A 15,094-nucleotide genomic window follows, 5' to 3' on the forward strand; every position below is an offset into this window, starting at 1 on the left:
CTGAAAAGAATGAAGAAGGGGAAGCCAGTAGGACCTTATGACATACAAGTGCAGGTTTGGAAATGTCTTGGAGAGATGGCAGTGAAGTTTTTCACTCAAATATTCAATGGTATATTTGAAGGTTAGAAAATGCCTGAGGAATGGAGAAGTGTGCTGGTGCCCATTTTTAAGAACAAGGGTAATTTACAGAGTTGTAGCAACTACAGGTGAATTAATTTGATGACAATGAAAATCTGGGAGAGTATCTGGTAATTATTTTTTAATAGGTGCTGGTTTTCTAAAAAGAAAAACCCCTACATTGTGGAAGATAGACTTAGATGAGAGGTGACTATTTGTGAGCAGCAGTATGGTTTCATGCCAAGAAAGAGCACCACAGATGTCATCTTGGCTTTGAGGATGCTGATGGAGAAGTACAGAGAGGGTCAGAAAGATCTCCATTGTGTCTTTAGAAAAGCATATGACAGAGTGCTGAGGGAGGAGGTGTGGTATTGCATGAGGACAGCAGGTTCCGTGGACAGGTGGAACAGTGAGGCTACAAAGAGCAGAGGTCCCAAAAGTGCAGGACTTCAAGAACTTAGGACAGGGTGAGATGGAGGATTTATTGCAGTGGCAACCCCTGAAGAGGAAAAATCTGACAGAAGACGAAGACAACTGAAGTACGATACCAGTATCTGTCAGTCACTCATAAATTAAGGAACAAAAAAACGAAACAAACACCATTTTTTTGTTTGTGATTTATTGCTTTTAGAAAGGCTTTCTAAACATTTTTGTTAAAAATAAAATCTATCAATAGTAATCATAAATAAAATCATCACAAGGACTTTAACATGAAATTATATTGCACAATTATAAGCCTCAACAAGAATCACAGAACACAAGTGTTGCTCAGTTTGTGTGCAGGAATGTTCCAAGGTCCGTGGGCCATGATACATGGTTCATCAACAAAAACAAAAAGAATCTGAACTGTGTTCTCAGTACCATCTGTGTTTGTTTATTCAAGTTCTGCTCTAGAAAAGAAAATCCAGTCAGGTCACTGACTAGACTCCATGATTCACACAAGAACAAAAATATGTTTTCATTTTGCTCTAGTATTTATCTTGAACGTTATCACTGAACAAAAACCCTCATGTGTCACACACAAGGTCTAAAGTACAACTTGTTCTGTTCTCTTCCAAATGAAGTCAAACATTGGTGATTTCTTCTTTTTCAGCTTGAAATCTGCACATAGTTAATTAAGCTAGGTTGGTCCCATCATTCAGTGTCTCAGCTGTGATCAATGCCTCTGTCAAAGTTTAACCTTGAACGTCTCTGTCTTTGTCTCATCTGGCAGTCTGTGGTTGGTCTGACACACTGAGGCCAGAAAGATGAAGCAAGGGAACCTCGGTTTGTGGAGCCACTTGCTGTCTTTGTGCTTTAGATGTTGTCCATGGCTCCTCTGAGTTCAGGACAAACTTCCTTGAGTAACATTTCCATCAACACCTAACAAAGACAGTGAGACATCATGAGTTTTTGAAAACTAGAAGCTGATTTGATGGAAGAGATCATGTTTGCCGTTGTTTTTCTTTTCTTACATAGAGAAGATGTTTGTTGGCATTGGTCTCCTGCAGAGCATTAAAGATCTTGATGATTCCAAATCTGGCATTCTGCTGGCCAACTAAATTTGCTAGTGCATCTGTTTAAAAATAACAAAAGAAGAAACACAATGACACACATTCCACATTGGTTTTGAAGCTTAAAATGATAGTCTGGTCATTCTGATATGATGTTCAGTACTTTATCAGCTGTGACATCAGTCATAGAGCACACAGGATGAAGAGGCAACAGTCTTCATCAAAGCTAGGCTAATGGCTAGTGAAACAAAAGACAAGATAAGATATAACTTTAATGATTCTGCAGGAAATTGTTGTGCCAGAGTTTCAGTACAAAGGAACATACACAAGGAATCACATAAGATATAAAAAATAACAGTGAATATAAAAATACCAACAATTAAGTTCTAAAACAGGTGCAGACAGAAACATTAAAGTGTTTATTGTGGTGCAGGATTAATTTTATTGTCCTATGTGCAGAAAGGGGGAGGAGTTGAAAAGTTTGAGGGACTTCCTGTGATGTTCTGTGGAGCACCTCGGTGGTCTCAGTCTACGACTGAAGGTGCTGTGGTAAGAGTCCAGGGTGTCATGCAGGGGGTGTGACGTGTTGTTCAGGATCTGGAGCAGTTTCCTCAGCATCCTCTGCTCAGACACCTCTGTCAGAAACTGCAGGTCCACTCCCAGAACTGAACCAGCTCTCTTGATGAGTTTATCAAGTCTGTTGGCATCAGCTTTCTGATGCCAACAGACTTCTTGGTGGACCTGCAGTCTCTGACAGAGGTGTCTGAGCAGAGGATGCTGAGGAAACTGCTCCAGATCCTGAACAACACGTCACACCCCCTGCATGACACCCTGGACTCTTACCACAGCACCTTCAGTCGTAGACTGAGTCCATCGAGGTGCTCCACAGAACAACACAGGAAGTCCCTCAAACTCAAACACCACAGCGTAGAAGAAGATGCTGGAAACCACTGAGTGGTAAAACATCTGCAGCATGGTCCTGCAGACGTTAAAGGACCTGAGTCTCCTCAGAAGAAAGAGGCGACTCTGCCCTTTTTGTAGAGGGTGTTGGTGTTAGCGGTCCAGTCCAGTTTTTTGTCTAAGTGAACCCCCAGATACTTGTTTTTCCAACATTGAGCTGCAGGTGGTTCTGTCCACCACACCTCTGTATTCAGCTTCCTGGTCACCAGTGATGCAGCACACAATGGCAGAGTCATCCAGAACTTCTGCAGATGGCAGGACTGTGAGTTGTACCTGAAGTCCAAGGTGGAGAGTGTGAACAGAAACGGTGAGAGGATCGTTTCCTGAGGAGACCCTGTGCTGCTCAGTGTGATGTCTGAGGTGGAGTTCTGCAGCCTCACATACTGTGGCCGACCTGAGAGTTAGACTCTGATCCAGGTGACCAGCGAGTCGTTCACCTGTATGTCCAGGAGCTACTGCAGAGCAGAGCAGGTCTTATGGTGTTAAAAACACTGGAAAAGTCAAAGAACATGACTCTTACAGTGCTGCCTGCCCTGTCCAGGTGTGTGCAGACTCTGTGCAGCAGGTAGATGATGGTGCCATCAACTCCAATGTGTGGCTGGTGTGCAAACTGTAGGGGGTCCAGGTATGTTTCCACCACTGATCTGACATGTTTCAGGACCAGCCTCTCCAGCGACTTCATGACATGTGATGTCAAGGCCACAGGTCTGTAGTCACTGTATCCCTTTTAGCCCCTTTTATGTAGTTTTCAAGTTAATAAAACATCTATTGCTCAAAAACAACTGTGAAAATACACTACATTAGCAATTATGAAATTTCTTAAGAAACTTTGTTTAGTTTGTATGTATATATCAGTGCTTAATAAATAGAATTGTCTTGATATCGCCATAAAAATTTCTAAAACAATTTATGTTTAAAAAGATGATTAAGTTAAAATTGTTGGGAAAATATGATACCATGTGAAGGATGCCTGATGTTTTTGTTTTCGCTTTGGGAATTGTTCAAACCTGAGTTGTTGTTTGTTTATTTTATTTTATTTTTTTAAATAAAGGGCAGATATAAGAATCTTCTTCTTTCTGCACCCTTTTCATTCAATGTTTTTTTCTTTTTGATGAATTTGTTTTGTTTATTTTAAATGAATGAATAAATTAATAAATAAATAAATGGACGAATAAATGAATAAATAAGTTTACAGGCAGCACGGTGGCGCAACTGGTAGAGCTGCTGCCTCTCCGCAAGCAGGTTCCCGGTTCAAATCCCGGTCCGGGGGCCTTTCTGGGTGGAGTTTGCATGTTCTCTCCGTGCATGCGTGGGTTTTCTCCAGGTACTCTAGATTCCTCCCACAGATCAAAAACATGCATGTTAGGCTGATTGGTAACTCTAAATTGTCCCTAGGTGTGAGTGAGAGAGTGAATGGTTGTTTGTCTCGTTTGTCTCTATGTGGCCCTCTGATGGACTTGCAACTTGTCCAGGGTGTACCCCGCCTCTCGCACAGTGATTGCTGGACATGGGCACCGGCGACCCCCGTGACCCAAAATGGAAGAAGCGGGTAAAGATAATGGATGGATGGATGTTTAGAATATTGCAAGAGTGTGGGAAGTGTTTAAAATACCTTAAATAAACTACTACTTACTACTTGTACTACTATTTCTAATTTGCGGTTTTTCACATAGCGAGTCTTCAGGGTATGGATCCTCCTGTGATAAACGAGGGACTACTGTATATATAAAACTGAACTGATGACAGCCCAGAGTCCACATGTAAACAGTACAGAGTGACACCTGAAGGAAGCTGGAGGCCACAGATCGCAGTAAATTCTTATTTCAGTCAGTCCAAAGGTTTACCTTCAGCAGTCTAAGGAGATTGATGTCTTCAGTCCATTCAGCGTGTTCAGTGAGGGATGTAACGGGTCCAAACTGTTGAACACTTCAGAAATGACCAGACTATCCCTTTCAGTGCAACTACTGAATGTGTGCAGGTCCTGTTTGAGCATGGTGCTAACCTGGAATGTTGTCCAGTAGTTTCTGCTGAGCCCGCTCCTTGGTCTCACATCGTTCAAAGTCTGTTCGGACCCTCCCGTGTGGCGCCAAGGTCCCGTTAGGCCAAAAGGTGTCCCTGAACACACTGATGTAGCACACCAGCATCTGCTCACAGAACATCCAGTGGACAGTGTCCCGGATCTGCCTAAAGCCAACAAGAAGATCTTGTTATAGTGGGTTACAAAAGTTTTACCACCTTGCTAATCTTTGTTTGTTTCCTTACAACGTGAATGAAGATTTTCATTTGATCTAAATAAATAAATCTACAAATACTTTGAAATGATGGAGAAATAAAAACTTGTTTTTCAAAATTCTAATTCAAATTCAAAAATACTTTTTTAATCCCAAAGGGAAATTATTTGTTGTTGTAACTTGTTATCCTCGTTTCATTAAGAGATGCTATAGACACTGATGGCTGTAGACAGGAAGAATCTCTTGTTAAGGTCCATCCCACAGTGGATCCCAAGAAACTGGCCACAGATGCCGTCCGATCCGTCCACCCAGACTCCGCTGGCCTCTCGGCTCCCCCGGGCTGCAGGACCACCCAAATTGAAAACAAAGTGAAAAGCCACTCTTTGCAGCAGTTCCTGTATCTCTGCAGATAATCTCCATGACTGAAACTTCTGTCCATTCTTCAAGGTGGACACTGCTGCTTTCAACCAAACCACAGATTCTCATGAGGTCTGGACAACTCCAGGACATTTAGGTGGTTCTCCTGGAGGTTTTGTCCTGCTCAAAGGGGAACTTCAGTCTCAGATCTTCACAAGTTTCCAACAGGTTTCCTGAAGTATTCTAGTCCATCTATGTTTCAGCTGGGACCAGTTCACCAGTCCATCCTCACTGTACGTTCAGGTTTAGACTCCTATAAGCACACAACCTTCTGACACATTAGCCTGTTAGCTAATTCCAAACAAGTTTTTGAAGATACATGATATGATGTGATATGAAGATATGATGATAAAATCATCATAATGGGTGACTTCAATATTCATGTGGATGTTGAGAGTGATAGCTTAAGCATAGCCTTTAATAATTTAATAGACTCATTTGGTTTTACCCAAAACGTCCGTAATCTACTCATTCTTATCATCACACTCTTGATTTAGTTCTGACCTATGGTGTAGAGATTAAGGACTTGGTAATAGTTCCTCAAAATCCTATTCTGTCCGACCATTTTTTAATAACCTTTGAGTTTACATTAAATGACTACACAGTCACTGAGAGTAAATTTCATCTCAGCAGGTGCTTATCAAAAAATGCTGTAACCAAATTTAAACGATCTCTTCCATCATTGTTTTCCTCTGACTTGCAGAGTAATGCATCAGAGAACAGAGACTTAGATCATCTAGTTGATCATCTTACAACTTCAATGCAAACTTCACTTGATAAAATTGCTCCACTGAAAAAGAAAGTAATCAGTCAGAGGAAACTGGCTCCTTGGTTCAATTCTGAGTTACGTACTTTAAAGCAGGCATCTAGAAACCAGGAGAGAAAATGGCGCTCTGCTAATGTTGAAGAATTTTATTTAACTTGGAAAGATAGTATGTTAACATATAAAAAAGCTCTCTGTAACGCTAGAACTTTACATTACTCATCTTTAATAGAGGAGAATAAAAATAATCCTAGGTTTCTGTTTAGTACTACTGCTAGACTAATTAAAAGTCTCATTTCTGTTGAACCATGTATCCCTACAACTATATGTAGTTATGACTTCATGAGATTCTTTATAAATAAAATTATTTCAATTAGAGAGAAAATTCAAACCATCCTTCCTTCTACTATCTCTAGTCCCCTGTCAAATGAGGCAACTTTAAAAATGTCACTAGAGCCTGATTTATGTTTGGACAGTTTTTGTCCTGTTGAGCTCTCTGAATTGTCAAAAATAATAACCTCATCCAAACCATCCACATGCCTGCTAGATCCCATCCCAACCAGACTGTTTAAAGAGGTATTTCCCCTAATTAATGTCCACATTTTGGATCTACTTAATTTGTCTTTAATGGATGGTTATGTAGGGCAGCACAGTGGCGCAACTGGTAGAGCTGCTGCCTCTCAGCGAGCAGGTCCTTGGTTCAAACCCCGGTCCAGGGGCCTTTCTGGGTGGAGTTTGCATGTTCTCTCCGTGCATGCGTGGGTTTTCTCCGGGTGCTCCGGTTTCCTCCCACAGACCAAAAACATGCATGTTAGGCTGATTGGTAACTCTAAAAAAATTGTCCCTAGGTGTGCATGAGAAAGTGAATGGTTGTTTGTCTCGTTTGTCTCTATGTGGCCCTGTGATAGACTTGCGACCTGTCCAGGGTGTACCCCGCCCCTCGCACAGTGATTGCTGGACATGGGCACCGGCGACCCCCGTGACCCAAAATGGAATAAACGGGTAAAGATAATGGATGGATGAATGGTTATGTACCACAGCATTTTAAAGTTGCTGGAATTAAACCTTTACTTAAGAAGTCTGACCTTGATTCAGAAATTCTGGCCAACTATAGACCTATATCTAATCTAACTTTCATCTAAAAAATTCTAGAGAAAATAGTTGCAGGTCAGTTGCGTGAACATCTACAAAGAAATAATCTGTTTCAAGAGTTTCAGTCAGGGTTTAGAGCTTATAATAGCACAGAAACAGCACTAGTAAAAGTAACTAATGATATTCTCATGGCCTCAGACAATGGCCTTGTGTCTATACTGGTCCTGTTAGACCTCACTGCTGCATTTGATACAGTTGATCACAATATTTTACTACAGAGGCTTGAATATGATATTGGGATTACAGGAACAGCCCTAAAATGGTTTAAATCATATCTATTTGATAGATTCCAGTTTGTAAATGTAAATAATAAATCTTCTTCATACACCAAAGTTAGTCATGGAGTTCCTCAGGGCTCAGTGCTTGGGCCAATACTCTTTACTTTATATATGCTTCCATTAGGTAAAGTTATTAAACAGCATGGGATAAATTTCCATTGTTATGCTGATGACACACAATTATATTTGTCCATTAAACTCAATGAATCATATCAGCTACTTAGACTACAAGCATGTTTTAAAGACATAAAAATCTGGATGACCCTTAATTTTCTCCTGTTGAACACAGACAAGACTGAGGTTTTGGTTTTTGGACCTGAGCACCTTAGGAATTAATTTTTCAGTCTTTCTCCCTCCTTAGATGGCATTAATCTGTCCTCCAGCTCTAATGTTAAAAATCTTGGTGTTATTTTTGATCAGGACATGTCTTTTATCCCCCACATTAAAAACGTTACTAGAACTGCCTTCTTCCACCTGCATAATATAACTAAAATTAAAAACATCTTATCTAAAAATGATGCAGAAAAACTGGTCCATGCATTTGTCACGTCTAGACTGGACTATTGCAATGGTTTATTACCTGGATGTCCAAATACTTCTTTAAAACGTCTTCAGTTGGTCCAAAATGCTGCTGCTAGAGTCTTAACCGGAGTTAGTAGGAGAGATCATATTTCTCCAGTTTTAGTTTCTCTCCATTGGCTCCCTGTCAAGTCCAGAATAGAATTCAAAATCTTACTTTTAACCTAAAAAGCTCTCAACAACCTGGCTCCATCTTATATTACAGATCTTATTGTTCCATATTTTCCTAACAGAGCACTTCGCTCTCAGACTGCAGGTTTACTTGTGGTTCCTATAATTTACAAAAACAGAATGGGAGGCAGATCTTTCAGTTATCAGGCTCCTCTCTTGTGGAACCAATTTCCAATCTGTCCGTGAGCCTGACACATTATCCAGTTTTAAAACTAGGCTTAAGACTTGCCTTTTTGCTAAATCCTATAGTTAGGGTCGGCTTGGGTTTCCTGAGCTGTCCTTATGCTGCTATAGACTTAGACTGGTGGAGGACAAACTGACCACAATTTTCACTCTGCTACTGTCTTTACTTACTCTGCTCAACCTGTTTTGTATTTGTAATTATTTTTTCTATCCTTAACATGTGTTTTTGTCTTTCAGATACACCTGGACCTATACCTGGACCTACCATTCTATGTTCGTCTGTCTCTCCTTCCCGTCCTCTCAACCAGCCGGTCAAAGCAGATGGCTGCTTGTCCTGAGCCTGGTTCTGCTGGAGGTTTCTTCCTTTTAAAAGGGAGTTTTTCCTTTCCACTGTTGCCACTGTGCTTGCTCAGGATGGGAGACTGCAACGAAGCCAAGATTCAACTTGTCTGCTGGATTCCTTAGATAGAGAACTTTACTCATTGGCTTTTATGTATGTAAAGTGCCCTGAGACAACTTTGTTGTGATTTGGCGCTATATAAATAAACTGAATTGAATTGAATACCTCGAGATGGATCTCACCGGACATTGACTGATTATTACATCCTATCAGAACTCTTACAGTGACCTCGAGAGCATCTATAAACATTGCTGACCGTTCTTGTCTCAGTTTGCAGAATGTCTACGTCACTATGTGCTGTTTGTGCGAGGTGGGTTTTTTTTATATTAGAGGGGTTTTTTTCTAAGGCAAGAAAAAAAAAGTCTGATAGGAATTTTTTCGCCTCCAACTCCTACATGTGTCCAGTTAACCACTGTTTTTTTGTCTGTCCAAACAGGTCTCGCTTGTAAATGAGTCTTCGAGGCTCAAAGTGATTTTCTGTTTAAATAAAGGTTGAATAAAAAAATATATAAGTAAGTAAGTAAGTAAGTAGGTAGGTAGGTAGGTAGGTACTTTTGGTATTTTGTAGTGTAACCAGAACACATTAACTAAGATTTCTTGCTCAAATTAGGATTACAGTGAATTAATTCAAATCCCTGTCAGGGGGCCTTTCTGGGTGGAGTTTGCATGTTCTCTCCGTGCATGCGTGGGTTTTCTCCGGGTACTCCGGTTTCCTCCCACAGACCAAAAACATGCATGTTAGACTGATTGGTAACTCTAAATTGTCTCTAGGTGTGAGTGAGAGAGTGAATGGTTGTTTGTCTCGTTTGTCTCTATGTGTCCCTGTGATGGACTTGCAACCTGTCCAGGGTGTCCCCCGCCCCTCGCACAGTGATTGCTGGACATGGGCACCGGCGACCCCTGTGACCCAAAATGGAAGAAGCGGATAAAAGAAAATGGATGGATGGATGAATTGCATCACAGTCATTTAACCTTTATTTATACAGGTTAGTCTCATTGAGCCTTGGGGATTCATTTACAAGAGAGACCTGAGTTTAACAAAGAATGATGACAACAGTGGACAATCATAAAATAAAGCATATAAATTGAAAAAATAAATGGGAAAAAATACATTAAAAAAATCTAACAAAAAACAACTAGGTTGCAAGGCAATGTAAAAAACTAAAAACAGGAACATGTCTGCATTGGTTAATGCCATGAACTTAACAGATGTTTGAAGCCACTTAGAGAGGTCAAGGTCTGGAGCTTCAGATCTTTTTGCAAGATATTCCAGGAAACAGGAGCGGAGTAGGAGAAGGCCCTTTTGCCAAGTTCAGTCTGCACTGAGGGAACACTGCAGGTAATAATGTCCTGAGAGCGTACGCCGTAGCTGCACTCACGCAGAGACAAGTAGGAGGAGATGTATGAAGGCAGCAGACCAAGAAGTGATTTAAAGATGAAAATGTACCAGTGAGAGAGTCTGCATGAAGTTAATGATGACAAGTTAATCAGTGAATACAGGGTGCAGTGATGGGTAAGATATTCACAGCCAGTTACGAGTCTTAGTGCACCATGATAGACAGCATCCAACATCTGCAGGGAGCTTGTAGGAATCCACAAACTCAATCGGGACATCATTCAAGGATAAACTCAAAGGAAGAACAGCTGGGACCGACTTCCTGTTTGAAAAATAGCATCCCTTTGGTTTTGTTGGCGTTCAGGACAAGTTTGAGACTGAATAAATCTGACTGAATGATGTCAAAGCAGATTGCAAAAGCTGGAAAACCTTATCAACTGTTTTAGCTCGACAATAAACAACTGTACCATCAGCATAGAAATGTATGGATGCATCAGGAATGCTCTGACCTACATTACCTATGTAGATTGTGAAGAGGGTGGGTCCTAAAACTGAGCCTTGAGGTAAATTGTTAAATAACTGGAAGAAGTACCATTATGTTGAACACACTGTCTCCGATCTGAGAGGTAGTTAGAGAACCAACCAATGGTGTGAACTGAGAAACCAATTTCTGAGAGTTTATGACAAGATGTTATGATCCATAGTGTCAAAAGCTTTAGACAGGCCTAAGTAAAATGCAACAAAATAATCCTTAACATCCAATGCTTCAACATCATTAAAAACTTTACAGTCATTGTGCTGTGTTGTTTCCTGAAACCAGATTGATTACATGATCTATTTAATAAACTTCATGAAACATGCGAAGCCAACTCTGAACAGAATGTTTATTTGTTCAGAACTGACTGAGACAACTCTTGAAGATAAAATGTCACATGTCAGTTCTTACTTGTTGATAGTGCGACCGAACGTGACCTGGACCAGAGCGATGAGCGTCTTCCTCACCCACTTGAACACTGCAGGAACAGAAAGCAGTTAAGTCGGCTCACTTTGATGCAGGTTTATTTGATGACTCCATGAATGCCTCACTTCCTCTGAGTTCAAAGATTTCTCCAATGAGCATGAAGCAGGGTTCAGCCAGAGCGTTTTTCCGACCATCGGCTTCATCACCATAGTCTGAGAGGTCACTGTCATCATCGATGTCTTCCTGGGGACAACAAGTAGCAGGTGCACCATGAAAAAGGGTTCAGCACAAAATCCAGAGGTCATCATCAGCTCTGAGGGCCTACCTCAGTATGAGAGAAGAAATCTCCAGGTAACCTCTCTAGAAAGGACGCCAGCGAGAAAGAAGACTTCTTCTGAATAGACATCACCTTCAAAAAACAAAAGATTCATCAACAACCACAACTCTCACATTGAGAGAAAAACAGTAAGGCTGGTCAACTAAACATATACAGGGCTCCTAAAACAGAGGAACAGATCTACATTTTAGGTGTAAGTGACACTGGGGGGTGGGGGGGGGCTTAATCATGCTGACTTGGCGGTGCGCACTCCTTGGATAATAGGAAGGGAAACAATGTACAAATACACAAATATACACATACACACTGACGGATAAACATAAACATACGCAAGCATACTAAATACATTTCAACTTCCCTGAAGGCATCATCACACCAGGTCAATAACATGTATCTATTTTTATCAAAGATAATCCATATGTACACACACAAACATACACACAGATAAGTATAATTATACGTGTGTGTATACATAATATAAGATAATGTGTCAGCAGTGGACACAGTACAGTGAGATGAAGTGAAACTTGATGCTCAAGTTGTGTTTATTTGTCATATTCAAGGTTAACACAAGGTCAACAGTGCAATGAAATGCTCAGGATGAGAAGAACTGATTTGACTCGCTAAAAAAAAATCAAAGAACAAACAAGAACTACCAAAGCATGCAATAAGAGTACAAAAATAAAGTACCAAAAAGTGAAAAAGTAATTTACAACGTCCTAAAGAGAGATAGTAAACAACAATATGTTTTGATTACGGCATACATATAATGATGCAGGATGAATTTGAATGAATAAGTATTTCAAGGTATAAGCTAAAATGCATGATAAACAATATACACTGCCTGGCCAAAAAAAAGATCACACTAATATTTCATTGGACCGACTTTAGCTTTGATTACAGCATGCATTCTCTGTGTCATTGTTTCAATAAGCTTCTGCAATGTCACAAAATCTATTTCCATCCAGTGTTGCTTTTTTTTTCTTTACCAAAATCTTCCATTGATGACGAGGCACTAGGCATGATGGGTGCATCACTTCACCTGCCTCTCCTCTTACCCTGATGCGCCCATCACTCTGGAACTGGGTCAATCTGGACTCATCTGACCACATGGCCTTCTTCCATTGCTCCAGAGTCCAATCTTTATGTTCCCTAGCAAATTGAAGCCCATTTTCTCCGGTTAACCTCACTGATTTGTGGTTTTCTTAAGGCTACACAGCTTTTCAGTCCCAATCCCTTGAGTTCCCTTCACATTGTACATGTGGAAATGGTATGGTATGGTATAAAGTTTATTCATTTTAAAAAAAGTACAAAACAATTCCATAACAATATAAAAAGAGATACAAAAGATTTAAAATGAAAGGCAGCACAAAGAAGAAAAAATCTTATTATATCTGCCCCTTTTTTCAAACAATTATTTCAATCATAATAATTTTCAAGTAACAGAACAAAATGAATAACTTTCTGAATAATGAAATGCTCTTACTGTCACTATTAAACATAGTCCTGAGTGCAACTGATGTTTTTCTTCCATTTGATTTCACCAAACGTTTAAGTGATCACCGATCACAATCATTCAGGATATTTTTTCTGGCCACATTTCTTCCTCTAAGTCGATGGGTCCCCACTATCCTTCCAGTTTTTAATAATGCGTTGGACAGTTCTCAACCCAATTTTAGTAGTTTCTGCAATCTCCTTAGATGTTTTCTCTGCTTGATGCCGATGATTTGATCCTTCTCAAACAGACTGACATCTTTTCCACGACCACACGATGTGTCTTTCAACATGGTTGTTTAAGAAATGAGAAGCAACTCATTGCACCAGTTGGGCTTAAATAACTTGTTGCCAGCTGAAACATAATCACTCATGCAGTAATTATCTAATTGGAGGCTCGTACCTATTTGCTTAGTTAAATCCAGGTAGCAACTTTTTTTTGACCAGGCAGTGTAATTATATTATATTAATTAGATATATTATATATATTGTGCAAATATATACAGACCCTTTCCAAAAAATTAGAATATCATGGAAAAGTTGTTTAACCTCCAGAATTTCATTCAAAAAGTTAATCTTTAATGTATGATAGATTCAGGGCCCACAATTTAAACGATTTCAAGTATTTATTGGTTTATTTTTTTACATAATTTGGGCTTTCAGCTCATAAAACCCACAAAAACAGGATTTCAAAAAATTAGAATACTGTGGAGAAATCAGCCCACACTACTCAGTTTTTCCAGCAAAAAAATTAAAAATAATAAATTAGGATCACAACAAATCAATCAAAATATGGTATTTTCAAAACAATATGTCAATTTTCAATACTTGGTTGAGAATCCCTTTGCCCTAATCTCTGCCTCGATGCAACGTGGCATTGAGGTAATCAGCCTGTAGCATTGACTGGGAGTTATGGAAGCCCAGATTTCCTTGATGCTGTCAGCTCTTCTTTGTTGTTGGTCTGGTGTCCTTCATTTTCCTCTTGAGAATACCTCATAGATTCTCAATGGGGTTTAGGTCCAGCGAGTTGTCTGGCCAGTCAAGCACTGTGGCATGGGCATCAAACCAGGTTTGGTGCTTCTGGTGGCATGGACAAGGGCCAGGTCCTGCTGGAAGATGAAATCTACATCTCCATACAGATCCTCAGCAGCAGGAATCATGAAGTCCTCTAAAACATTCTGGTAGACTGTTGCAGTGACCTTGGATTTAAGAAAGCAGAGTTTACCAACACCTGCACCGGACATTGCACCTCAGATCATGACTGACTGGATATTTCACACTGGACCTCAAGCAGTATGGGTTCTGTTCCTCACCCTTCTTCCTCCAAACCCTTGGACCTTGATTTCTGAATGAAAGGCTCACTTTACTTTAATCAGAAAAGAGGACCGAGGAACCCGACAGTTGTCGCCCATCTCCCGGATGCAACTGAATGTGGTGGTTTTTGAAGCTGTGACTCGCGCCTCATTCCACTCTTTCTGGATCTCTGCCAGATTCTGGAATCTTCTCTATTTGATAATCCGCTGAAGCCCACGGTCATCTCTTTTGTTAGTGCATCTTCTCCTGCCACATTTTGCCCTTCCACTAGACTTTTTTTTTTTTCATTCAACCTTAATTTAAACAGATAAATCACATTGAGCCTCAAAGACTCATTTACAAGTGAGACCTGTTAGGACAGACAAAAACAGTGGTTAACTGGACACATGTAGGAGTTCCATTGATATGCTTGGACACAGCACTCTGTGAACAGCCAGCCTCCTTAGCTATGGACTTTTGTGGCTTACCCATCCTATGGAGGATATTAATGATGGTCTTTTGGCCAGTTCTTATGTCTGCAGTCTTCCCCATATAGAACCGAACTGAGACAATTGAACCAAACTGAAGCAATTTAATGACACCTGGGGAAACCTGTGCAGGTGCTTCGAGTTTAGTAGATGATTAGTGTCACACTCAGTTTAAAACATTCATGCCCTGCAACATTTGGGCTGATTTCTCCACAGTATTCTAATTTTTTGAAATCCTGTTTTCGTGGGTTTCATGAGCTGGAAGACCAAATATGTAAAAATAAACTAATAAATACTTGAAATTGTTTAAATTGTGGGTCCTGAATCTATCATCTATTAAAGATTAACTTTTTGAATGGAATTGGGAAGTTAAACAACTTTTCCATGATGTTCTAATTTTTTGGAAAGTGTCTGTGTGTGTGTGTGTGTGTGTGTGTGTAT

At 40.1% G+C, this 15,094-nt stretch overlaps 1 protein-coding gene across 1 annotated transcript in view; it reads right to left on the reverse strand.

Moving 5' to 3' along the window:
* Positions 1-898: 898 nt before the first annotated feature.
* snx25 (sorting nexin 25) overlaps positions 899-15,094 on the reverse strand; it is a 72,899-nt gene continuing 58,703 nt past the window's right edge. The window contains exons 16-21 of the mRNA XM_037675410.1: positions 11,367-11,450; positions 11,167-11,284; positions 11,027-11,093; positions 4,573-4,754; positions 1,572-1,672; positions 899-1,479 (exon numbers count right to left, since the gene is read on the reverse strand). Coding sequence (XP_037531338.1) covers positions 1,414-1,479; positions 1,572-1,672; positions 4,573-4,754; positions 11,027-11,093; positions 11,167-11,284; positions 11,367-11,450 — 618 coding nt within the window. The 3' untranslated portion in view covers positions 899-1,413. The remainder of the gene's footprint in view (positions 1,480-1,571; positions 1,673-4,572; positions 4,755-11,026; positions 11,094-11,166; positions 11,285-11,366; positions 11,451-15,094) is intronic.

The sequence above is a fragment of the Nematolebias whitei genome, chromosome 4 (genome assembly GCF_014905685.2).
Source record: "Nematolebias whitei isolate Nwh7 chromosome 4, NemWhi1, whole genome shotgun sequence".
Lineage (NCBI taxonomy): Eukaryota > Metazoa > Chordata > Actinopteri > Cyprinodontiformes > Rivulidae > Nematolebias > Nematolebias whitei.